This window comes from Sebastes fasciatus, chromosome 22 (assembly GCF_043250625.1).
Source record: "Sebastes fasciatus isolate fSebFas1 chromosome 22, fSebFas1.pri, whole genome shotgun sequence".
Taxonomy (NCBI): domain Eukaryota; kingdom Metazoa; phylum Chordata; class Actinopteri; order Perciformes; family Sebastidae; genus Sebastes; species Sebastes fasciatus.
Window position 1 is genome coordinate 24,347,379 of NC_133816.1, and position 25,679 is coordinate 24,373,057.

A 25,679-nucleotide genomic window follows, 5' to 3' on the forward strand; every position below is an offset into this window, starting at 1 on the left:
CCGCGTACCTTCTCTAGTGTTTTTACATCTTACTTTTTTTCCTAGTGTCTCTCGTGACATCTCGACTTACCTGTGTGTTTTTCCTGTACTAAGGTTTCCTGTGTGCCTTGTTGCTGCTCAGCCTCCGTGTTCTCCGGTGGCTGAGATATTCCATGTGCTCAGGCCTGGTGTCCGTTCTCGCCTCGCCACGGGCCTGCCAGCCCCCTGCCACCCTGCCATCCTGCCTGCGTTTTTTCTTCCTGGTTGGAAAATAAACTCTGTTTTCATTTTTACGTACCCTCTGCTTCTGGGGTCCAAACAAAACTAAAACATAACACTTAGCTATTATAAAAGAGTGTGAGAGTTTGTAAACTGATGTTTTGATATGAATTTACTTTGATTCATCAAGAATTTTCTACGTTTTTGGATTCTTTGTTCACCGCGGAGGCATGAGAGAATTTTTTTTTTTTTATCAACACAAAACATCCAGTCAAATATCAAAAGGAGCAAGTCTCTTAATGTAATACATAAATCATTGGCTATAAGTTCTATAAGTTAAAGTATACAAAGTGTACTTTAATAAACTAAAAAGTGGGCTACAATATATATATATATATATATATATATATATATATAACTAGTAAACTAAACTAAATAAGTTTACTTGTAGTATAGTTCATAGTTTAGTTGCAGTACAAAATACAACTTGTAAATGTACTAACTTACAAATGTAAATAGTTATGTTTAGGAGTTTTAAGTATACTTAAAAGTATACTTTTATAAACTAAAAAGTTAATTTAATCCCAAGAAATATTGTATTAATACACTTACAAGTATACTACTAGTACATTGATTAGTATACTTACTACATAATGTATACTTCAGGGAAATATACTTGAACTTTACTTAAGTATGCTTCCTAAATTAAACTTGACGTATACTACTTTTTCGTAAGGACAAAGAAGTTTAGAGACTTTAGAATAAACTTTGATTGAAGTAACTTTTAGTATTCAGTATGTATTTGGTACTCTCTAGTATGCAACATGTTTAGTATTCTACCAGGTAGTGAGTAAATTCAACAGTACTGTTTGTTTTTTGCTTCTTTATCTCTTCATCAACAATGCATCAAATACTATATTTTTACATCGTTGTATTTATCTGTCTGGTACACTGATAGCAAAATAAATTGTCAGTTTTTTGTAATAAATCAAGTAAATAAATGAAGTGATAACTGATAGATTGTTGCTCTGCTTTACAAAGTGCTTAACCTGTCAGTTAAAATAATGTTTGTCTCTCTGATGTCTGTTTCTTTCTGTATGTTCATGTTAATATTTGAGGATGTTTTTTATTAATTAAGTCCATTTTTACATTATGATTCACATGGAACCTGTGACTTTCAGAGAATTCTTTGTTTGCAGAATATAATACAATAAATAATAAATGGCTTTTCAAAGTGTCTCCAAATGGACTCCCGTCCTCTCCCGTCTCTGATCACCTGTCTCTGTGTCTTTCTGCTAGCTAGCTGCAGACTGTTAAAGCACATACATTTAAAGTAAATAAGAAAAGCATAAAAAACATGTTTAACTTTTATTTCATTAAATAAAAAGAACAACAAAGATCCCCAGCTGGAATCAAACCACCAACCTTGTAGCTATGAGTCATATCATGTAACCATTCAGCTACCAGTTAGCTTTAAGACCTTTTCATTGTTCAGTGAAATTCAAGGCTTCACACAAAGTTGTGTTTATGGGTCAATAAATAACATTATTCTGTTTTTAGACAGATTCCTGAGGCTCATTCAAGACAGGCTTTACACAAAATGAAACATCCCTCTGAGAGGAAAACTCAAAGAGCTCTGGAGGGATTTGAACCCACAACCTTCAGACTGTGGAGCAGTCTCTCTACCAGCTGAACTATCAGGACTCTGGAAAACAACCTCCATGTTTCCTTTCAGGTGGTTGCTCTACGTTCGTGGGGCTTCACAGTATAATGTGTTTTATATCATATTTTTTCAGGCTTTTAATTAGAGTAACTTCTCTCTTTCCTATTGAGGGTTTTTAATGTATTGTCTGCATAGTTTAAGGGGTTTCAGAAGGAAAAACAAAATGTGCAGGAGGGGTTTGAGCCCACAACCTTCAGACTGTGGAGCAGACTCTCTACCAGCTGAACTATCAGGACTCTGATGGGAGAAGTGACTCTCACAGAGCAGAAATAGACGTTGACAGTCTGTCAGTGTGAACACGTCTCAGTATGAACATGATTGACAGGTTTCAGTCTGTAAAATGTCTTTATCTGCAGGTTGATGAAGGTGAACTTCAGTCTCATCTTCTTTCTCTCTCTGCTTCTTTGTGATACCGGCGACGGAGACGGTCCAGTGGATAAGGACGCCGACCGCCAACGCTCCAGGATTTCCATCGCGGGTTCGATCCCCGCCACAGGTAAGCCACACAGCAGTGAATGTGATGAATGTGTGTATGTGTTCATTTCTCCGCTTCACAAACGTCATGCGTTGCGATTGCGCGTCGATTTCAACTTGCGAATTTCCATCAACTTGTGAATTTACGAATTTCCATCAACTTGCGAATTTCCATCAACTTGTGAATTTACGAATTTCCATCAACTTGCGAATTTCCATCATCTACCAACGAGGAGGAATCAGAGAACAGGTAAGTCAATGTGAGTCCAGGGTGTTGAGCTACCTAGCTTAGTAAGCTAGGTAGCTTGACGGGCAAACATTTATTATTTTATTTTAAATATGAAAATGTACCTGTTACGGTCGCAGAAGTGACCCTTCGTGATTGTTTGTAGTGTTGTATGTTGCTGTGCGGCGCTGTTCCCTGTGCTCTCTTCTTTTGGTGCGCTCTGCTGTCCCGTCTCTCCAAGACGACATCACGTCTTGGGGATCCCCTTCAGGGCCACGCCTCCGGAACGCCCTCAGGTGGATGCCCTTCGTTTCCCGCCGTTTGTGGTCCTGCCTCTGACGACGTCACATGTGATTAGCCAATCACCAGCCGGCTGGGGCGCGTGGAAAGCATTAAAGGCCAGCTGTGACTAGACCGAGGCGGGCAGTGATTTCTATTGATCTGTTCCCCGTGCCTCTCGATTATTGTGTGTGGTTAACTACCATATTGTGTTTAGGTCCTACTGGAGTCAGTGGACTTTAGATTGTTAGATATTGAATGTTAACTAGTATGAGGTACTCGTTTGTGTTTATATATTGTGTGGAATAGAGCAGTTGTTTAATTTGTCTGCTGGTTAGGATTATTCAGGGCTAGGGTGTGTGCCTTTTGTTTTCTCCGGTTCGGCCACCCTAAACCCTCGTTTTCATTTAGTATTAATTCAACCCATTGTATGTTTTATTTTGCTTTAATCAATCACCCATCAATAAACAAGTGATTGCCTGATAACATCGGCTCAAATGTTACTCCCTTTACCCCTACACCAACTCCGGGTTGTAACAGTAACAAATGACATTAAAGGTTATTAAACTTTCATTTGTATCTTAAAGGACCTGAAGTTTTCAATTAAGATGCAAATTTGATGTTCATTAATGGATAAATTAATTATAAAAACTGTTCCCACACCAGGAATTAAACCCAGACCACCTCCTGACCACTAGACCATCTGGGACAACATGACATACATAGCATGCTCATCCTGTCTAGAGGAGCTATTTCAGATAGCTAGTTAGCTGCTTTATTTTATAACATAAATGACTCTCTAAACATAAAAAAACATGGCACCACAAATAGAAATAAATTTAAGATAAATGTATTTGGTACTTGTCATATTAATATGTTCATTACTTACATTATTTTATTTATTTTTCAAAATAGCTGTGATATTATTGATCTGTCTTTTCTGTATGTATGTATACTATTATCAAGAGTCCACGTTGTCTTTGCTTTTTTCTAAGGGTCTATAATTCACTGTACTTTTTATTGTATCAAGAAATGAATATTCTCAGAAGTCAAATAAAGGCAATTAAATAGTTATTTTATGTATATATTTTTAAAGATCATTCATTCAATTACATATACATATAGAAACATTTTAAAAAAGCAACATATACAGTTAGAAAAATGACACAAAAAGTCTGTATTTCTCACCTACAAAACATCAGGTTGGTTATAATTATATTTTTTGTTTACTTGGTAGTGTTGGGAGGAAACTGCTGACCGACTGATAATGCTGCAGAGTTTTCTCTCTCTCATTTCAGTTTTGAGCGTATCTCACCACCTGTTTACTCTAATCTGAAGTAAACAGAACAATTCAATAGTGACCGATATAACATACTTTACATTACTCAGGATTATTTAATCACTTGTACAAAGCATTATTGATGTCATATGAATTTAAAACAAATACAATAGAATATTAGTGTTCAATAAAAAAACAGGCAACATTATGCAACACAAAGATGAGAAAAAAAATGATTCCTATAGAACTAATTCAAGCACTGGGTCATTGGAGCATTGTTTTATGTATTGCCATAAATTAATGTTAATTAATCCATTAATGGATGTGAGCAGAAAAAAGACCAAAGTTCACTGTGGCCACATCTTGTGTGGAACAGCCAGTCAGATTGCTTAAACTGATGATACTAGGGATCTAAAATTAATGAATCAGATTTTATAAATGTTTACAAATTATGTGATTTTAACTAAATATCAAGTGAAACAATCATAAAGGATCATTTGATGATGGATTATTTGTGTCCTTTTCTCTCTCTGACTGATCCAGCTGAAGTTTCCTCTGAATCTCCTCCGTCTGTCTCTCCGTCTCTTTCAGGTTTTTATTTATTTGCTCTTTATCTCTCTCTAGTTTCCCCTTCCTTTCTGTCATTTTATTAATCATCTCCTCTGTTGTCTCCAGTAGTTTATCTGTGTTCTGTAACAGTTCCTCATGTTCTGTCTTTCTCCTCTCCAGATCCTCTTTGGTCTTTTCACGCTTTTGCATTTTTTTTTCTTTGTCCGTTGTTCGGGTCTTCTTCTTCTTGATCTCTTTTATCTGTGTCTTGTCTTCCTGATGTAGTGAGATGAGTTTCTCTCTCTGATCCTTCAGATCCTTCTTCTGGTTCATAAATGTTGTAATCACCTGTTGTACATGTTGCAATTCTCCTTCATTCCTCCGCAAGTCCTCATCAAGTTTTGCCTTTGTCTTGTCCAAATAGGTCATTTTCTGACTTTTTGTCATGAGCTTCTCTCTGTCTCCTTCTCCCTCATTCAGAAGCTGAAGTTCTATGCTGCTGTTTGTGGTTTCTGTGTGAACAGAAAAAGGTGTTTAGTTTGAAGTTAAAACCTGTTTTGTTTATGCATTGTCGCCCTTTGTTAAGAACTCCTGACTCGCAAACTCCTTTGTGTTTAGCTTGATGTGAGATCAGAATTATATGTAAGTAAAGTATATTTTGAATTTGAGGACATGTGGCATTGTGTTGGCAAGTGGCCATGGTATAAGTGGGATAATACCCAACAAGTTGTATGTTCCATGATTGCAATGGATTAAATGAAGGTTAAGATCACATCAGGTTTCAAAAGAACAATAAAGTTGTGACTTACTGGTTTTGTTTAGTCTCCATTTCCACACAATGAAGACAACAATAGGCACAATGCACACTGCCAAGATGATGGTGATGCGGACAGCAGGAATAGACTGAACCATAAAGAGATCAGCTGAAATTATAAAACAAATAATAGATGTGTTTATAAAACTTCAACTATCTTTAACAAAGTGGTAACATCAATAACTCATAAAAAATAAATTCTACCTGGCAGATGGATGTGTGTCTCTCTGGTCTGGTTGGTGTTCTTCTGTTGGACTCTACAGGTGAAGCTGTTGCTGTGTCTCTTCTCCACAGTCACTCTGCTGCTGACAATATAGAGGTCATCAGGACCTCTGACTGTCTCTGGAGGTCCAACAGAGAGGAGGTTTCCCTCACCGTCCAGCCACAACACCTCGGGCTCTGGATACCAGCCTTCAGATTTACACTCTAACAGCACTCCATTGCTGACTTTGGAAATATCTATGTCCGGTGAGGAGACGGAACCTAATAAATGGAGAAAAAAAAATAGTCTGAATGTAAAGTTGCCACAAGAATGAAAATATAACACACACTGCACATAATATACAGTCTATACTTATACACATTTTCAGCTGAAAAAACTTCTTAGTGGGGATAAATGTTTGCACCTTTAAGCTGATCCTTGTAAAGCCCGTTTTGACAATACTTCACAATGGCACCATGACACTTTAGTCGGCCCAAATTTCCCTTTGGTCAGTCCAAGAACCCTTTAGTTGGCCCAAATGCCTTTCTGGTGGGCCTAAATGCCTCTGTGATCACTTCAAGTGCCCTATTTGTCTTCCCAAGCACTGGTCTGATCAGTCCAAATGTCCATCACCTCTGGTTATCCAAGTGCACCTCTGGTCAGGCAAGTTCAAGTGTCCCCTGGTTGGCGTAAATGCCCTCAAGTGGGCCGAAATATCCGTATGGTCATTCCAAGTGTCCATCTGGTCAGTCCAAATGCCTTTCTAGTCACCCCAGTTGGCCCTGGTTGGCCCACATGGCTTTTTTGTTCAACCCAAATGCACCTGTGGGTAATCCAGGTTCCCTTTTGGTCAACCTAGTTGGCTCAAGACGCCCTCTAGTCAGCAGAAGTGCCCCTTGGTTGGCCCTAATGCTTTTGTGGGGCCGGAATGCCCCTGTAGTAATCCCAAATACCCTTCTTGTCAGTCTAATTGCCCAAATGTCCATGTAACCACCCTTCTTGGCCCAATTGCTCTTGTTAGCCATTAGGTCTGTCCAAACCTCTGGCCCACCTGGTGCCTTTTTGGTCAGCCCACATACAGCATCTTTCTTGTCAGTACAACGACCCATCTGGTTGCCCAAAATGCCCCTGTTGGCCTTATTGCCTCTGTTCTGTCCAAACACCCTTCTTGTAAGTAAAGTGCCCATTAGGTCTGTCCAAATGTCCCTCTAGTCACCACTTAGCCCAAATAATCTGGTCAGCCAAAGTCTCATTCTGGTTGGCTGAAATGTCTTTACGCTCAGGCCAAATGCCCCTCTGGTCAGCCCATGTACAGTACACTTCTTGCCAGCATAAGAATCCTTATTGTTGGCCAAAAACTCCTTTTAAACAGTATAGTCTGTGCAAAGTAGTCTCTGAAGGCATCAGATTTAGTGTGCTTTTACTGATCCAGCAGGTCTGCCAACTCAATGTGTGAGGGCTCAAAAAAAAGAAGATAACGTCTTTCAGGTTGCTGTCTTCTTTCCTGTATCTGTGTAGGTGTGAAAAGAAACCCTTATCCATAAATGTCCTTTCTAACATTTCTTCACATTTTGGCTAGTACAGTAGAATCTCCGACTGTCATAACTGTATAACTATATAATGCATTTATACATTTTCAGTTGCCAACTTACCCACAGTGAGCTCAACCACAACATCTTTAGATTTGGGAACTAGGCATCTGTAGCTTCCTGCATCAGAGAGTTTCACTTTAGAGAGTTTCAGTGAAATGTCTCCACACTTAAGGTTGTTGGTGGACAGCGATGTTCTCCCCATGTACAATGGATGCTCCTCAAGGTGAAGCTCCACACTGTCTCGCCTCAAATAGACAAATCTGGGATCCAGGTCAGGTCTCGCCCACTCCACAGTCCGGTCAGTAGCATCTACACCAGTATCCAGGTGACATGGCAAAATGATGTCATCGCCAACCATTGCCACTATTGGCTGAGATGTACTGATCACCTGTGACTGACCTAAGAGTAGAAAAAACATGTTTAGTCTGTTTGTTTGTTTTTAAACTCCTATAGGATCTATCACCAAAATATAGAGTTTAAAAATAACATTATACTTGGTAAAAGTAACCACCCTTTTTGGTCTAATTTTTGACCCAACAAAAATGCAAATATGACATTGTTACTGAGTCAAAATAACCACATGTTTGTATGACTGAGTAACCCAATGTTAATAGTAGCATATAACAATAAAACTGGGCCAAAATAACCGAGTCTTTTTGGGGTATTGTTGACCCAGTGGTTTTTATACTCATTGGTAGTGGGTTAACTTTACACAGTACTGGGTTGGTGCTAGTTTGACCAGGTACTGGGTACCACGATTGACTCAAATTGGGTTAAAATTGACAAAGTATTGTTTTAGTGTGTACTTATACTCCTTTTTAAAGTTGTGAGTTCCCCTTTTGTCATTGAACTTTAGAGTACGAGCATGTGGCTATTCCTGGTGGCAGCATACCTCTAGCTTCTGGTCATATCAGACCAAGTAATAAAACCACGAAGTGTAGTTAACTAAGCAATGCTGTGTTTTATTGGGTTGTAAAAAGTATTGTATGGTTCTAGTTCTCTGACCTCACGTGATCATATTAAATGATTTTATATCCAAACTCTTGATAATGATTTACCATCTATTTGCGTGTGATTTACCTCCACAAGAGTGGGTTAAGAGAAGGAGTACAACAATGTGATGCAAGACCAGTACAGTGAAGTCACTGAGCTGAGGTTTCAAGAGGAGTCTGTCCTTCATGTGAATCATCCTGGAGTCCTGAAATGAAAATAAGTCAACTGTAAGACCAATTAAATCTATAATATCTCTCAACCCACCCTGAGGTGAAGCCCACTGAGCAGACTTGTACACTGTAACTTCAGGCAGTGCAATCACTCAAATGGTTTAGACTTGTTTTAACAATTAAATCAAACAGTGTGACTTAATATTGTATTAGTAACTCAAATAATACCAGACTGTTCTCATGCAACGTTCGTAGCTATACCTACAAAAAAGTAATGCACTGTTATTCATATATATCCCACAAAATCAGTTTGAATGTAATCCACGTAATCGTGAACCCAGGAAGTATAAAGAGCCACAAACGTTGCGTAGGAAGGAGGTCGTTGGTGACTGGTGTTCGTGTCCCGTGTGAAACCAATTCAACATTGACTTATTTATCACGTAACTTCCGTATTTAAGTTACGCCGCTTTGGTAATTATTTTAACACAAACCACAATCTTTTCCTGAACCTAACTAAGTTGTTTTGTTGCCTAAAGCTAATTAAGTAGTTTTGTTGTCTAAACCTAACCAAGTAATTTTGTTGCCTAAACCTAACTAAGTAGTTTGTTGCCTAAACCTAACTAAGTAGTTTTGTTGTCTAAACCTAACCAAGTAATTTTGTTGCCTAAACCTAACTAAGTTGTTTTGTCGCCTAAACCTAACTAAGTAGTTTAGGCTGCCTAAACCTAACTAAGTTGTTTGTTGCCTAAACCTAACTAAGTAGTTTTGTCGCCTAAACCTAACTAAGTAGTTTAAGCTGCCTAAACCTAACTAAGTAGTTTTGTCGCCTAAACCTAACCAAGTAGTTTTGCTGCCTAAACCTAACTAAATTGTTTCCTAGACAAGACAAGACAGAAGTTTATTTTGAAGAGACCGTATTTTACATTCGTAGGAAAACACACGGAAAATGAGGAATAACTTTTCTTAAGATATCATACGAACCGTTATATGAGGATATGTTGATAATACAGGTGGTCAAACAGCACTTACAGGAGAAAAGCTAGGAATAAATGGATTTTCAAGAGATTAAATATGTGGAAACACAAGTTTTGGTCCCAGATTACCCTAACCATTTACAAAAAGTAGATTATCCATTTATGTTCGATTTTATTCTGTGTTTTTTTTATATATTCTCTCTTTTATTCTCATATACACCATGGCTCAGTTTATTTAGCCATGCATTGTATTCATTTTACAGTCATTCATTCATTATTGTTTTTTGTAAATTACTTCTGCTTTTCCATATGCGGGTTCGTCAACCTCATTTTATGTGTTATAAGCAACCGATTGGCGCTTCAAAACCCACGGACATGTATTTTAAAAGATTACAGAAGAAGATTACACTCTGACTTCCAGTTCAGAAAACAGGCTATAAATGATAACAATAATAACATGATGAATAATGTCACTGGAATAATGTATTAAAACATTTGTGTTTTATGTAAAAAATCCTACATACCTGTTGCTTGTGTGTCAAAAGAGTCACCTCACCTCAAAGGAAAGCTTACAGCACGGTCATAGTCCAGAATCAAACAGCCAGATATAACACCATGGGTACTTTCACCCCACCCACTCTGTAAATAGATAACTAATGTTATGACTTCATTGTTCCTTTCCATTCAACTCACTGAATGTGACTTTTAAAGTTTTAGACAGCATGTACAGTGTTCTACATCTGCATGTCTAATTACTCTTAAGCCTAAAACACCAAATGTGCAGAGTTTTTGTATTGATAGGCCTGCAGATGTGAGATTTCCTTTGCTAACCACTCACAATTCACTTAGTGTCATATTTCCAGTGTTTGCCAGATGAAGGTGTGGCACCTCCCAACGCTTTTGCTTTTCAGAGAGAAATACTTTTACTCAAACCACTTTTGATATGTGTAAAGTGTAGTCATTAGAATTACAGTTATTTTTTCCTTTTTTTTTAACTTACCGAGGATAATTCTACGGCGGCATATTAGGGCCATTGTAGGTAAAAAATAAAATGAGGGAGCCAGGAGATTGGGTAATATTACAAGAAAAAAACTTCTCCAAGATTAAAGTTGTAAATTTATGAGAAAAAAAAGTCAGATATTCTCTGAGAATATAAAGACATACATTTACGGAGAAAAAAAAAATGTTTTTTTGTCAAGGAACCAACCACATCGCTTCACTTTGCAAGGTTGGATCAACCTCATCACATCACAGACGCCACCGTTAAACACTGCCGTAACGTGAGCCACCGAGTGCAAAATACTTTCCTATCTACAAAGGGAGCGGGTCAACCATGTTGCACCACCATGTTTCTACAGTAACCCAGAATGGACAAACCAAACACTGTCTCTAGAGAGGGCCTTCGCGTTTTTACGTTACCTGAAGACCACCGTAGTTTGTGAAACGCTTGGAAAGGGAGGTGTGAGAGGAGGGATATTCAGTTGGTTGCAATCTGCAACAATAGTCAATAACAAAGGTAACAAAGGTCAAAATTGGTCCAATATATTGAGAATAAAATGTTTGTGTTCTTGTATTGCACTTTCATTTTCTTTCAATCTGTTTATTTATTATAACAGTTCAAACTAAACTCTGGACCTGCTATCTACTATAAATAGTTGGCGGTTGTATAAAATACTTTGGTGGCACTTAAGTGGGCAAACCGAGGAAGCTGTGTCAGTAGAAAATGTGAATAATAACAATAGATGTCTTTGTCAAAGTGGCTACTTGGTTCATATAAACGTTTTCATTACAGGCCTAAAAATATTCAAATGTCCAATAAAAATGTCTGTTTGTAGGAGGTGAAGTTACAAAACTAATTGCCTTGCTTAAAACTACATTATATTTATCTGTTTGATTTTTTGTTTACCAGAGTTATACGTTTTGAAAATTAGGTCTCTGGCGCCACCTGTTGAGATTTACTTTCTTTTTTTTGTTTTAAAAGTCAGAGCAGCTCTGTCTGTCAGAAACCCCAGACCTGCTGTTGCCTCACACATTAGATTAGATAGATAGATAGATTCACAAGTCCCACTCTGCCCCCTGCTGTACATCATTCACAATATATCAAAAACATTTTAGTATATAGTTCAGCAAATAATCTTTGGCAATGGCCAAAAAATGTAAAATGTAAAAAATATATTGACAAATTATAGAATATAAAACTAAAATTAAATAGTAAAAAGTAAGTATTCTGAATCCCATCCACAAATTAATGTTTAAGCCGTGTAATGTTACATCAGGACTGTACAATATTTAATAATAAAAAGAATATAAATGATAATTCAAAAAATAATGAAATGAAAAAATATAAAAATTAATATAATTTTAATATGGAAATAAAGTTAAATCTGCTTCATAAAAAATAAAATATACAAAAGACAATACATTTAATTATGCCTCCAATTGTTCATCAAAAAATCTTAATAATTAGAAATATATGTTTAAAAAATACAAATCTTAAAATGAAATAAAAAAATAATTTTAATAAAATTAGTAAAAAAAATATGTATTCTGAATCCCACCCAAAAATTAATTTGTATCCTTGTATTGTTCCATTAGGACAGAAAAATATTAAATAATGAAAAGAATAAAAAATATGATGAAAATTGAATATGAAAATTTAAATAAAGTGGTCAACGAAAAAAATAATATAATTCTGATATCAAATAAAATAAACTCTGCTTCACAAAATTTAAAACATAAAAAGACAATATATTATATATATACAATTTTAAGTATAGTTACATACATGTGGCTTAAAATAAAGAATTTTTCCTTTTCTATCCAAATGTTACAGAGCAATATGGCCATGATACAATGACAACTGTTTCATTTAAATTTATTTGTTCCTTTTTTAGATCGCAGAAAATACAAGCAGAAAGTGAGAGTTGACGCTCTGAGGTGCATTTCATTGCACATCATTGCATGGCACATTTCACAGTCAAAGTGTGTTCATTGAGGTGCAGAGACGCTGTGGTCGCTCTGCAGAGGGTTCGTCAGAGCAGATTACTAAATGTAGATGCTCATGAAAATAAAGCTTCTATTTTCATTCAATTCAATTGGTTTCTGAGAATCTTCATGTCTTGATGCAGTCACACGACACATCAGCTTGAATTCATCAATCAATCATTGACCAATATGTCTTAGTCTGGAGATATATTTGCTGTTAACGCGTGACGCTTCCCTGCATATCCTGACAAAATAAGTCAATGTTACTTTTAGTTTCACACAGGACACAAATCCCGGTCTCCTGGTTGAAAGTCTTGTGTTTGTTGTTGTTGGCCTTGATTGGTGGACGTTGTATCTTCAGCCAGAAGTCCACTACACACTGTAAAAGAAAACAACATTTATTATCATTATTATAATATATATATATATATATGTTGTTTTTGAAAGGCTAAACGCCAACAAATAGGATTGAAGCAGAATATTTATTATATATTATATATATATATATATATATATATATTTATTATTAATATATATTTTTAAATAGTGTTATAAACAGACTTTGTATAAATTATCCAGTAAGTGTGTTATTCAGGGCTGTCAAAGTTAAAGCGATAATAACGTGTTCACAAAAATTGGTTTTAACGCAACAAATTTCTTTAAAGCATTAACACAACTTGTGATTTTTAGGTTGTAGCAGCTCAGTTTTAAAGCTAGAGTGAAGATACTGGTAACATATGAAACTAGAAAACCTAAGGAATCTATTGGTATCATGTCATACCAGCTTATCGTAAAGGAGGTTAAATAATGCACACTGACAGCTGTTGTTGCCTGTTGGGCTGCAGTGTGCCATGTTATGATTTGAGCATATTTTTTTATGCTAAATGCAGTACCTGTGAGGGTTTCTGGACAATATCTGTCATTGTTTAGTGTTGTTAATTGATTTACAATAATAAATATAAACATACATTTGCATAAAGCAGCATATTTGTCCACTCCCATGTTGATAAGAGTATTAAATACTTGACAATTCTCCTTTAAGGTAAATTTTGAACAGATAAAAATGTGTGATTAATCAAGATTAAATATTTTAATCAATTGATGGCCCTACTCTATTTACACCTGAGTGGACATGAGTTATTGTTGTTAACCTCTGAATTTCCCACAGTGAAGTAGTCCCAGCAGCAGCAGCAGTGGAACCATCATCACAAGGGGTAGAACGGTTCTCAGGATGAGGAACGTGTGGTCTGAGGAGGGATCAGTCTCTTTGTGAAGTTCCGCAAAGACAACAGAAAATGTGTTACTTTTTATTTACTTTAAGATAATAAGTGTCTATAGCAGCTTGAAATTCTGTGTTCCAGTTGCAAAATTTTGGTTAACATGTTTTGAAGGAGACTTGGTTGTTTTAAAAATAGAAGATAAAAGAACAACATCACTATTGCTGCTATTTGTTTTAAGCAAGAAGATACAAAACTGTTACAAAAGGTAATTTCAATTAACTAGATTATACCTCCTTTCAGACACTTCCTACGTCATCAATCTGCAGAGCATCAAACAATCAATTTAATTTGTTTTATAACCCTTCAGTGTCTCACCTCTGACAGTCAGCCAGCTCTCTAGTGATTCTCCGGCTCCAGATATTCTGCACTTGTAGAGTCCTTCATTAAACCTGGAAACACTGTGGATGGTCATCTCTCCTGTAGAGCTGCGCTCCATGAAGTGGCCATCTTTATAGAAATCAGCTATGAGGTTGGAGGACACCTGCTCATCTCTGCAGCTCAGAGTCACATCATCTCCCACCATCACAGGGAGGACAGGACTCTCCAGGATCACTGAACCAGCTGATCAACATATGTTTTGAAAAAAAATTGTTATATACACACTTTGAAAAAACTTTTACATGGAACAAAGGCGGGCAATGTGGCAAATGTTTTCTGTGTTCTAATAGTTCTATAAGATTTTTTTACTTTATTGTTTTTTTACAGCACTGTATCACCAAGTCAAATTCCCGTGTATATTGTAAATTTGGCGAATAAAGCGATTGAAAGGTTCTTGTCATGTGTTCCTTTGTTCGTGCACGCACTGTAAAACATGAGGCAGAACAAAGAAACACTCTTTACGGCGCGCATCGAACAGGCACACACATGCTCACACACTCTCTTTGGTCTGTTTAGTTTAGTTATGTAGTTAGATTGAAATGTTTAATTCAGTTCAATTTCAATTCATTCACAACACTAAAGATACAAGTTCAGGTGGATAGAATTACTATGTCCATTCCCGTAATACATTCAACATTTATTGACATCCTCAGACCTCATCATCAGTTCTCAGTTGTAACTCATACTCAGCTAGACCGAAGAGCAGGTTACGATCAGTTACAAGTTGCCATTTTTAATACTTCTATTAAGCTTTAAAACATGGAACTCGACATATGTTAGGTGCAAAACATCAATGGAAAACAACTGGGCAGTAATCAAATAATCTTTGATTTACTTTGAACACTGTTCTGTCTCACCTCTGACAGCCAGCCAGCTCTCTGGTGATTCTCCAGCTCCAGAGATGTCACACTTGTAGAGTCCTTCATTAGACCTGGAAACACTGTGGATGGTCATCTCTCCTGTAGAGCTGCGCTCCATGAAGTGGCCATCTTTAAAGAAATCAGCTCTGAGGTTGGAGGACGCCTGCTTATCTCTGCAGCTCAGAGTCACAGCGTCTCCCTCCATCACAGGGAGGACAGGACTCTCCAGGACCACTGAACCAGCTGAACAACATATGTTTAGAAAAATATGTTAATTACACAGTTTGAAAGCCCACACATGGTTTCCTGTGTTTTAATATTGTAATAAGTTGTATTTTATTGAACATATTAGCTCAGTTGTGCCAACACATAACAAATAAATCAACTGACCGCAGACTAAAATGTGACGACTTTGCAGTGTTTTCGTATTTGCATACCAGTGACAGTGATGTTGACAGTGTTACTTCTCTGTAGTCCTCTGATTTCACACCAGTATTCTCCACTGTCAATCGCTGCAAAGGCATCTTTAATTTCGCAGGGTCCTGTTGATGTCGACCAGGCAGCAGCACATGTATTAACAACTCCTTTAATCTTCCTCATCACTCTCCATCCAGTCCGTCCCTCCAGTCCCTCACAGCTGACAACAATGGTCTCATATTGGAAGTGCTGCTGTCTGTTTGGTACAACCTGAGGAAAAGCTGCATCAAAGACAGAAACACAAAGAATGAGATGAATTAAATCAAACATTTAATGGGACACCCTGATCAGCTATCTGAAGCTTGAGAATAGGGGCCCAGACACTAACCAGATAGTAAACATAGATTTAAAATACCAATATGTAATCTAGATTCGCTGCTATGCAGACGATACCCAACTGTTCCTATCATTCCCGCCAGAGGACGCTACAGTCCGGCACGGATCTCATCATGTCTTGCCAATATCTCTAAATGGATGAAAAAACACCACCTTCAGCTCAACCTATCTAAGACTGAGCTCCTTGTCATCCCAGCCAGTCCATCTATACAACCACAAATCAATATCCAGCTTGGACCAACCAAACTCGTACTCTGCTTCTATCCACCCTGTGCACTGCCTGTCGGCAACCTGTGTCCGATTGGACTTGAAGCTGTTGTCAGCACTTACTCACGTTGTTCCCTCCTATCTAGATCCTTGCTTGTGTTGTACGAACTCTCACATGTACGTTGTTTTGGACAAAAGCGTCTGCTAAATGAAATTGTAGAATTGTAGAATTGTAGAATTGAACAAGGCAAAAGTGAGCATGGCTCACATTTGCTCGCTCACTGCTTGATTCCTACTAAAGAAGGGCCAAAGGTTTTGCCATTCTGGAAAAATTTCAAAAATTTCGGGCACCCTAACCAAAGACCCTAAGAACTAACTACCCTAAGTGCTAAGTGATCCAAAAACATATATTCCATCAGTCTAAACATTGGTTAAATATGTATGATATATATAGACAGTAGGCCTACATTTAAATGGATTCCAAGTCTTCGGGGTTTAGGGTATTCAAACATATTTTTGTAGCAACTGCTGCCTTAAGCTCTTTTTAAAAACAGACATTTTTATAGTGTTATAAATTTCATGCCATACATGTGGACCTCTGCAAATCACACCAAAACGTGTACATAGTAAGATGCTTTTACCTATAGTCTTATAGACGTGCAAATGTTGGCTCATGTTCATGTGAAACATGACAGAATAAATGTTTGTATCTTTGGCTTTTTTTACTGGTATTTTATTTTCATACATACAGTTATTTAAATATTATCACTTAAGATACAGAAGAGAAGTTTAAAATTTTAAAATGTTAAGCTTTGCAACCTGTGAAATTGGGGATTATGTGATTTTGAAGCGTACATAACTTTTTTATCTTGTTTGTTTGACTGATTATTAAACTGCTACTTACCAGCTTTTTGTGAATAACTGAAGAAAACTTGTGCGACCAGCAGCACCAACACAGTCATCACTGGAGAGACAATACAGCTGATACTGTATCACATCTAACATATATAACATAACAACATGCAAATCTTTGCTCCATCATCAGTAAGCAGATTACAACTTTCTATATTATGTGTTACCTAAGAAACTCTTCAGTTCCATATGTTATTTCATAATGATTGTCTCAATAATATTTCTGTGAATATAAGACAGTAATCAGTACTCACACAGTCTGATGCAGAGAGCTGCGACCTCCATGTTGTCTTGCTACTGACTGTCTGAGCATCAGACTGAATTTATAATATCATGTAAGTCAGAACCTCCTCTTCCTCTTCTTTTTTCTCTTGTGCAAAGCTGTGGTAACGCCAGCCGCTATCTGAAGCACGTTGTGCCTAAAGTAGTGTTCTCACGGTAAGGATGGCCTCTGAGTGAGGCAAAGGTCCTGAAAGATACATGTACGCCTTTTCTTTCATTCTCTTTCTTTTATTTTAACCTTGAATAAATACTAATATAATTAATATGTTTTGCTCTTGGCGGCTCACGTTATTACAGTATTACAGTGGTGTCTGTGGTTTGATGAGGTTGATCCAACCTTGGAAAGTGAAGCAATGTGGTTCCTTGACAAAAAAAGAAATTGAGTTTTTTTCTCGTAAATTTTTGAGTTTACAATCTATTAAACATTTTAAGTCCATCCACTTTTACACAATTCACACATTGTTGACAATAAGTGGGTTTCTGAGCAGTTGACACAATAGTAGTGCTCGCCACCCAATCTACAAAAAAATGCAATTCTTGCAGAAATCTCCAAATGTTAAAAGTTTTTGATCCCAAATCACAGCATGGCTTTTTCTATGGTGTTCCTCAAGGTCTTGGTGTCTTAATCTGGTATTTTGGAGGGATTATTGATAATTTGTATTGATTCTCCAGGGGTAACATTTTTTTTAAATTTAGCACCAACTCTGTGAAACAAATGGTATCAACCCACAAATTGCTGCAACAACTTATGAGACACAATGGATCATAGAGATGGAAATCATATACATATACACACAGTGCTGAGCTGCATCTCAAATTAATCTCGAGGTTTCCAGCTTTCAGATGATGTATACCACTTCTATGTGACATCTACTGTTGACCTGCTATCTCCCCCATACACCTCCTGAACCCTCCTAAAAAAAGACTAAAATGGCTCTATTGTGGATCTTAAATGAATCCATTTCTACAAAATGAAGACAATAATTAACATGCATACCAACAGCTATTTGGGAATCATCTTTATTGTATTTCTTTGTCAAGTTATCCAAAATTAACAATTCAGTTTGCATTAGATGTGACGCTTATCATTTGTCACAGTGTTATTGTGTCTCTATGGTTTCAGGTCAAACGGATGTAATTATGTTACCACAGTGAGTGTATTAGAATCTACAGCTGCTCTGTTCTTGTAAACAGCGTCTCAGACGTGTGAACAGACACGTAGCAGATACAAAAATGTGGTTTAACTGTTAAAGACTCATACCGCTTAAAAATAGACACTGATGCTGTGAGGTAGCTGAAGCTCTCAGATGATGATGATGATGATGATGAAGAAGAATCATATCTGTTCAGGTCATTTCCACTTCATAATAAGTCACACATTGTCGTTAATTAAGAATCAACACATTTACTCTCCTTACAAATGTACATAACTTGCAATATCTATAATTGTTTCTCAGTATATTTCTTACATGTATAAGAACAGATATATTGTCTTCTATAATGAACATACACAACTCTCCCAACTGACACTGCTTATTACATACAATTTGTATGACAAACAATTTTATTTAGAGAAACTGCTGCTGACTATAACATACTAAAAAAATCGGTCTGCAATGGAGGTGATTAAAAATGTAACAGATCAAAATAGTTTGGTCGACATATTACAAATGCATTAAGCAGCTCTGTGTGGTCGTGTGAACTGCAAACATTACAGAACTTTAAATAGTCTCTCTTCCCTTCTTCAGCCAGGAGTCTCGGGTCTCAGTAACCTGCAAGACACACAAGGGACGAAGACTATAGCTGTCAAGATGGTTAAACTCTTAAACCAACACTTATGTTTGTGCTGATCCATTTGAACTTAGACTTGAACAAATCTTCATTTTATATCATTATTATGCAGAACTTAACATCTGTGTTAAACATTAGTAAAAATCAATTCAATGATTGCTTGATACAGTTAAGGGGGGTAATACTAGCAATTCCTAAAACAAACTGATACTGTTATTAAAAAAATCCGAATGACAGAGATTTTTGGTCATTTGATCTTGAGAAAACAAGTCAACATCTACACTATCTTGTCATCACACTTGTGTATTAGAGTCAAATCTTTGATTTTAATGTAATTTATATTCTAATATAAATAAATGTAAAGTAAGTGTGGCCCTATTCCATCTCACACTTTGGACGGACACACTTTGTGTCTATCTGTGTTATTTTTACCGCAATACAGGTACATCTAGAACAAAATGTATCTGTGAAAATAAGGGTCCAAATTTACAACATAAGTCTTCTGGTTACTGGCCCCATTGTTTATTTATACAATACTGACCATCCATTCGCTTACCCACACAACACATGAGGCTGCAACGTGGCTTAAAGTACTTGGTGTTCTGATGAAAAAATAAATCTAACGCATGCATCGCCTTGTACTATTTTAACGAACGGGGAAGTGAAGGGCCCATCTACCTTTTTCTGTCTGTGGGTTTCTCGTGTGTTTTTTTGTCTGAGAGGCTAAAAAAGAAGCTGTAACTATCACTAGGGCCTGAAGCTGCTGTCGTATACAGTTTAAAATGAATGAACTTTCAAACGATGAAGGTCAGATTAGTGATTCAGTGGTTGTGACTCTAAAGTGATGTTTGTTCTCAAGCACTGCTGAGAAGTCTGAAAGAAGGTCAACATTAATGCTAATATACTGCATAACATAGTAAAATATTTCCATTTACTAGCTTTGTTTTTTTACCTGATTGAATATATTACATGTTACAGTCTGTGTGTCTCAGTGTCAAGTTCATTACCTTCCTCCCTCTGGGGTTTTGTGATGACTGAATATATCATACTGGTCTCTTCACACACTGAAACATAATAAAGAAGGAGGTAAATACTGTATAAAGGCAGACCTAATATTAATACAATAATAATAATAATAATAATAATAATAATAATAATAATAATAATAATAATAATAATAATGAATATATTCATATAATTTCTTTAAAAAGTTAATTTCCTTTGGAAGCAAGTTTATTTATTTTGAGCCAGTTCTTATTTTTGTAAATACTTATTTATTAATATTATTATTATATCAGCGAATGTTTGCACATTATTCTAATATACTAACACTTGTTTTAACCCTCATGTTTTGTCTGTGGTAACAGCTTGACGCATCATGACTTTTTATAATTGTATGCAAATGTGTTGCGCAAATATTTATAAACATGGTTTGGACATTATATGTTTCACAACTCTGCTTCAGAAAAGTACTTGTTGGTGTAGTACTTTTTACTCAGTGCTACCCTTCCTGGATCCCAAATAAGTGTGAACACACACACTTACCCATGTGCACATATTAATGTGTTTGCATGAGACACACACATAGGACATTTTGTTTTTCTATATTTACATCACAGCGCTACGATTCATTCATCACACCATCTCACATGACCCCAGAATAATATAAATGTAAAGGTTGGCGGAAGACAACGTCTTTATTCGAAAGTAAAAGAATCTAAAAATCTAAAATAATTAACTTAGGCCTAACTTTGCATGTCCCTCGAACTATATATATATATATATATATATATATATATAGTTCGAGGGCCTTCCTTTCAACATATATATATATATATACATATATATATATATATATGTTGAAAGGAGGTTGGTGTTCCTCACCTGTTCGTGGAGAAGAGGAAGACCGGAGGGTGGAAGGAGAAGTTGGGGTATCTGTTTGAATGAAAAAGCCCAACTTTAGCAAGCTTTGTGTCAATAATTGAAGTGGTTTCTTTATTTTTATTCTCTGTACCTCTAGTGATTGTTGGACGTCTCCTGCATCGCATTGATCCCACCAACAGCAGCAGAAACACCAAGAAAACGCCGACACCGATGCAGAGCAGCAGTAAGAGCTGAGGGCCATCAGCAGCCACTGGAGAGATAATGGGATGTGCTGCACATGAGACATGATCTTAATGCTGTGAAATGCATGCTATTTGTTATTAACGTTTGCTTCCTCCAAAATCACATTCTCAGCACTACATACTCAACATGTGTACTATCGTTCAACATACTATTGTGTGAATAAACAGTAGTATGTTTCTTTTCAGACACACTGAACAGTAATTTACGTCGTCACTTCCTGAGAGCCTCCTTGCCGGTTGGACACATATAGCCATGGTAACCAACCTCGTGAGAAAATCTAAGTCTGAACTAATTTAAAATATATATTACGCCTAGCAAAGTGAAACTTTATACTTGCAGTTAAATTGAAACGTTATTAATGCTACAGAGCCGTCCGTCAACGTCCGTTATGAACGTTGACAGAAATAGTATGCAATTTTCGTACTATTGGTTTCATACTAAGGTTTCGGACATAGTAAAATGTCTCACTTACTGTTTTAACGTACTAAATACCATGATAATATGGAACTTCGGATGCAACGATAATACTTTAATACATTCTATAGAATTACTATGTTCGTTAAAGTAATACTTTCAACATTTCTTAACATCCTCAGACCTCATCACCAGTTCTCAGTTGTAACTCATACTCGGCTAGACCGAAGAGCAGGTTAGGATCAGTTACAAGTTACCATTTTTAATACTTCTAATAAGCTTTAAAACATGGAACTTGACATAGGTTAGGTGCAAAACATCAATGGAAAACAACTGGACAGTAAGCAAATAATCTTTGATTTACTTTGAACACTGTTCTGTCTCACCTCTGACAGTCAGCCAGCTCTCTGGTGATCCTCCAGCTCCAGATATTCTGCACTTGTAGAGTCCTTCATTAGACCTGGAAACATTGTGGATGGTCATCTCTCCTGTAGAGCTGCGCTCCATGAAGTGGCCATCTTTATAGAAATCAGCTGTGAGGTTGGAGGACGCCTGCTCATCTCTGCAGCTCAGAGTCACAGCGTCTCCCACCATCACAGGAAGGACAGGACTCTCTAGGATCACTGAACCAGCTGAACAACATATGTTTAGAAAAATATGTTAATTACACCGTTTCAAAGCACACACATAGTTTCCTGTGTTTTCTGATTTTAATAAGTCTTTTTTTTTGGAGTTATCCTGCTAACAGACAGACAAACAAACAAACAAAACCAACGCCAGTGAAAACATAACCTCCTTCCTAGGCCTTCAGCCTTCGGGGAGGTAATAAATAAAATGTGACGACTTTTGCATACTCAGTGTTTTAGTATTTGCATACCAGTGACAGTGATGTTGACAGTGTTGCTTGTCTGTAGTCCTCCGATTTCACACCAGTATTCTCCACTGTCAACCTCTGTAAAGGTGTCTTTGATTTCGCAGGGTCCTGTTGATGTCGACCAGGTAGCAGCACATATTTTAACAACTCCTTTATTCTTCCTCATCACTCTCCATCCAGTCAGTCCCTCCAGTCCCTCACAGCTGACAACAATGGTCTCATATTGGAAGAACTGCTGTCTGTTTGGAACAACCTGAGGAAAAGCTGCATCCAAGACATTCCAACAAAAATCATTTCAAATTAGAGGTGGCCTTGTAGATATAAATGCAGTGACATCAAATCACAAATGTTTGCAACAAAGATATTAAAACAATTTTACAGTGTCCTGTTGTTGAGTTGAATTTGGCCACAATGACACACTCTTCAAATGTTTTGGAAGTCATCCTTAACCCTCTGAGACCCTCGATCCCGACCGACTTAACTGTCTTTCAGAGGTTGTAGCAGGTTCAGCCTTGCTCAGCACTGCGGTACTTTATACTGTATCTGTGTGTCTATTTATATCTGTGATTCGCCAATATGCTGATGACATCTGCTTAATTTTGGCATAAAAAATAACCAAAAAAGGGAGTGTTAATGTGAGGATGCCCTCACTAACTGACACAATAACCTGCATATCAGCTTGTCATGAAGGAGGTTAAATAACGCTCCAAACTTATACGCTAAATTTAAGCGAAGAAAAGCTGGCATGACCATTTTCAAAGGGGTCCCTTGACCTCTGAAGGGGTCCCTTGACCTCTGAAGATATGTGAATGAAAATGGGTTCTATGGGTACCCATGAGTCTCCCCTTTACAGACATGCCCACTTTATGATAATTACATGCATTTTAAGCATGTAGTATAAATGATATTTTCGCCTATTCTTAAATGGTGTATTTGAATATTTCTGCATCCTGGGGTCCCTAAACAGTCTTGAATTACTGTACATGACTTGGGTATCACTGTAAAGCTGAGACTCTTGTGGATCCAATGAGCCCAACTGGATTCACGTGTGATGATGTTAGTCCCAATAGGAGACATTTCATTGACCTCACTGTATAAAATGACCTGTGGTGACCTCTAGGATAATCAGTCTCATGAAACTTTACAGCCACAAACTAGAGACCTAGAGCATTCAGAGGATGGATGGCTTTCCTAGCTAGATTGACAATAAGGGGGTTACTGAGCAGTTTACACAACACAAGTGCTCGCCAACTAATTGCCAAAAAAAATGCAATTCTTGCAGAAATCTCCAAATGTCAAACGTTTTTGACCGCAAATCACAGCATGGCTTTTTCTATGGTGTTCCTCAAGGTCTTGGTGTCTTAATGTGGTATTTTGGAGGGATTATTGATCATTTCTATCAATTCTCCAGTGGTAAAAAAAAATGGTTAAATTTAGCACCAACTCTGTGTAACAAATGTAATCAACCCAAAAATTGCTGCAAACATTTATGAGACTTAAGTGAGCATGAAAATGGACATCTTATACTTAGATCATAATGTTCTAAACCCTTTAGAAGTTATTGTAATTAATTAATGAATTCATGTTTATTTCTGATTTATGACTAGAACAACTTGACACACAGTGCTGAGCTGCATCTCAAATTATTCTTCAGGTTCCAGCTTTCAGATGATGTACACCACTTCTATGTGACATCTACTGTTGACCTGCTATCTCCCCCTAAAGACCTCCTGGATCCCCCTAAAGAAGACTAAAACGGCTTTATTGTGGGTCTCAGAGGGTTGAATGCAAATTTTGGCTCATGTTCAAGTGAAGCATGAATGAACAAATGCTTGTGTTCTTTAAGGTATTACTGGCATGTTATTTTAATACATACTGGAATCTAAATATTATGACTTGAGGTACAGAAGTTTTAAAGTTTAAAATGTTAAGCTTTTGCAACCTGTCAAGTTGGAGATTATGTGACTTGAAGCCTTTTAAAGATATTGTTGTTAAAACTACACCAATTATACAGAACATTTTGACTTTGTTTGTTTAATTATTAAACTACTTACCGGCTTTTTGTGAATAACTGAAGGGAACTTGTGCGACCAGCAGCATCAACACATTCATCACTGGAGAGACAATACAGCTGTTACTGTATCAGATGTAACATCTAACATATATAACGTATATAACATAACTGTAACATGTCGGTAATATTTGCTCCATAATCAGTGAGCAGATTACAACTCTTTATGCGCTGTGCTTTTTTAAACCTAAGAAACTATTCAGGTCCACATGTTAGTTCATAATGATTGTCTATAATAATATTTCTGTGAATATAAGACAGTACTCAGTACTCACACAGTGTGATGCAGAGAGCTGTGACCTCCATGTTGTCTTGCTGCTGACTGTCTGAACATCAGACTGAATTTAAAATATCATCAAAGTCAGAACCTCCTCTTCCTGTTCCTGTTTCTCTGCTAGTGAGGAAACAGCAGGTCTGGGGTTTCTGACAGACAGAGCTGCTCTGACTTTTTTTAAAAAGAAAAAGAAAGTAAATCTCAACAGGTGGCGCCAGAGACCTAATTTTCAAAGCGTATAACTCTGGTAAACAAAAAACAAAGGATAAATATAATGTAGTTTTAAGCAAGGCAATGACTTTTGAAACTTCACCTCCTATAAACAGACATTTTTATAGGACATTTGGATATTTTTAGGCCTGTAATGAAAAAAAATCATATAAATAGATAATACTACTAATAAGCCTTAACAATAACCATCATTATTAAATATCCGTCTTTGAATTAGTTTGGTCTCTTCAGGCAGGTTCATGTTTTAGGAAACAAACAGACAATAAAAAACATAAAAAGAAAACGTGACATTAAGGTAACATATTTTCTCTCCTCACATTTTGTCATGACGACACACTTATGACTCACTCTGCCCTCTGCAGTAGATCAATCTTATAACACACCAAATGTGCATTTATTTGAACCAAGTAGCCACTTTGAAAAAGACATCTATTGTTATTATTCACATTTTCTACTGACACAGCTTCCTTGGTTTGCCCACTTATGTGCCACCGTAGTATTTTATACAACCACCAACTAAATTATATAGCAGATAGCAGCTCCAGAGTTTAGTTTGAACTGTTATCATAAATAAACAGACTGAAAGAAAATGGAAGTGCAATACAAGAACACAAACATTTCATTCTCAATATATTGGACCAATTTTGACCTTTGTTATCTTTGTTATTGACTATTGTTGCAGATTGCAACCAACTGAAAATACCTCC

The 25,679-nt window shown here is 36.8% G+C and overlaps 2 protein-coding genes across 5 annotated transcripts; both read right to left on the reverse strand.

Annotated features, from left to right (window-relative positions):
• Nucleotides 1–3,954: 3,954 nt before the first annotated feature.
• On the reverse strand, nt 3,955–10,122 carry LOC141760463 (butyrophilin subfamily 2 member A1-like). Its single transcript, XM_074623314.1, has 6 exons — nt 9,998–10,122; nt 8,417–8,534; nt 7,397–7,735; nt 5,747–6,025; nt 5,538–5,651; nt 3,955–5,240 (listed from the first exon to the last, which is right to left on the reverse strand). The coding sequence occupies exons 2-6, from the start codon at nt 8,523–8,525 to the stop codon at nt 4,663–4,665; spliced, it is 1,419 nt and encodes a 472-aa protein (XP_074479415.1). The 5' UTR covers nt 8,526–8,534; nt 9,998–10,122; the 3' UTR covers nt 3,955–4,662.
• Nucleotides 10,123–18,194: 8,072 nt separating this feature from the next.
• On the reverse strand, nt 18,195–24,861 carry LOC141760468 (Fc receptor-like protein 5). Of its 4 annotated transcripts, none has more exons than XM_074623322.1 (8): nt 24,743–24,861; nt 24,451–24,510; nt 22,400–22,660; nt 21,909–22,154; nt 20,996–21,115; nt 20,866–20,916; nt 19,934–20,045; nt 18,195–18,962 (listed from the first exon to the last, which is right to left on the reverse strand). In XM_074623322.1, exons 1-7 carry the CDS (start codon nt 24,771–24,773, stop codon nt 19,954–19,956), a joined length of 861 nt encoding a protein of 286 aa, XP_074479423.1. In that variant the 5' UTR covers nt 24,774–24,861; the 3' UTR covers nt 18,195–18,962; nt 19,934–19,953. The 4 variants fall into 4 exon arrangements, with proteins under 4 accessions (XP_074479423.1, XP_074479424.1, XP_074479422.1 ...); XM_074623323.1 differs by having other exon boundaries at nt 19,989–20,045; nt 20,996–21,136; XM_074623321.1 differs by having other exon boundaries at nt 20,996–21,136.
• Between the last annotated feature and the right edge of the window lie 818 nt (nt 24,862–25,679).

Bases quoted from the DNA above. Each gene is read 5' to 3' on its own strand.
- LOC141760463 (XM_074623314.1), bottom strand. From the start codon at position 8,525: ATGATTCACATGAAGGACAGACTCCTCTTGAAACCTCAGCTCAGTGAC. The intron at 5,652-5,746 runs GTAGAATTTATT...TTATAATTTCAG, and splicing joins GACACACATCCATCTGCCAG to CTGATCTCTTTATGGTTCAG. The intron at 5,241-5,537 runs GTAAGTCACAAC...CTGTTCACACAG, and splicing joins ATGGAGACTAAACAAAACCA to AAACCACAAACAGCAGCATA.
- LOC141760468 (XM_074623321.1), bottom strand. From the start codon at position 24,773: ATGGAGGTCACAGCTCTCTGCATCACACTGT. The intron at 21,137-21,908 runs GTGAGACAGAAC...TCTCATGTGCAG, and splicing joins GAGCTGGCTGACTGTCAGAG to CACATCCCATTATCTCTCCA. The intron at 20,917-20,995 runs GTACAGAGAATA...TCATTCAAACAG, and splicing joins ACGTCCAACAATCACTAGAG to ATACCCCAACTTCTCCTTCC.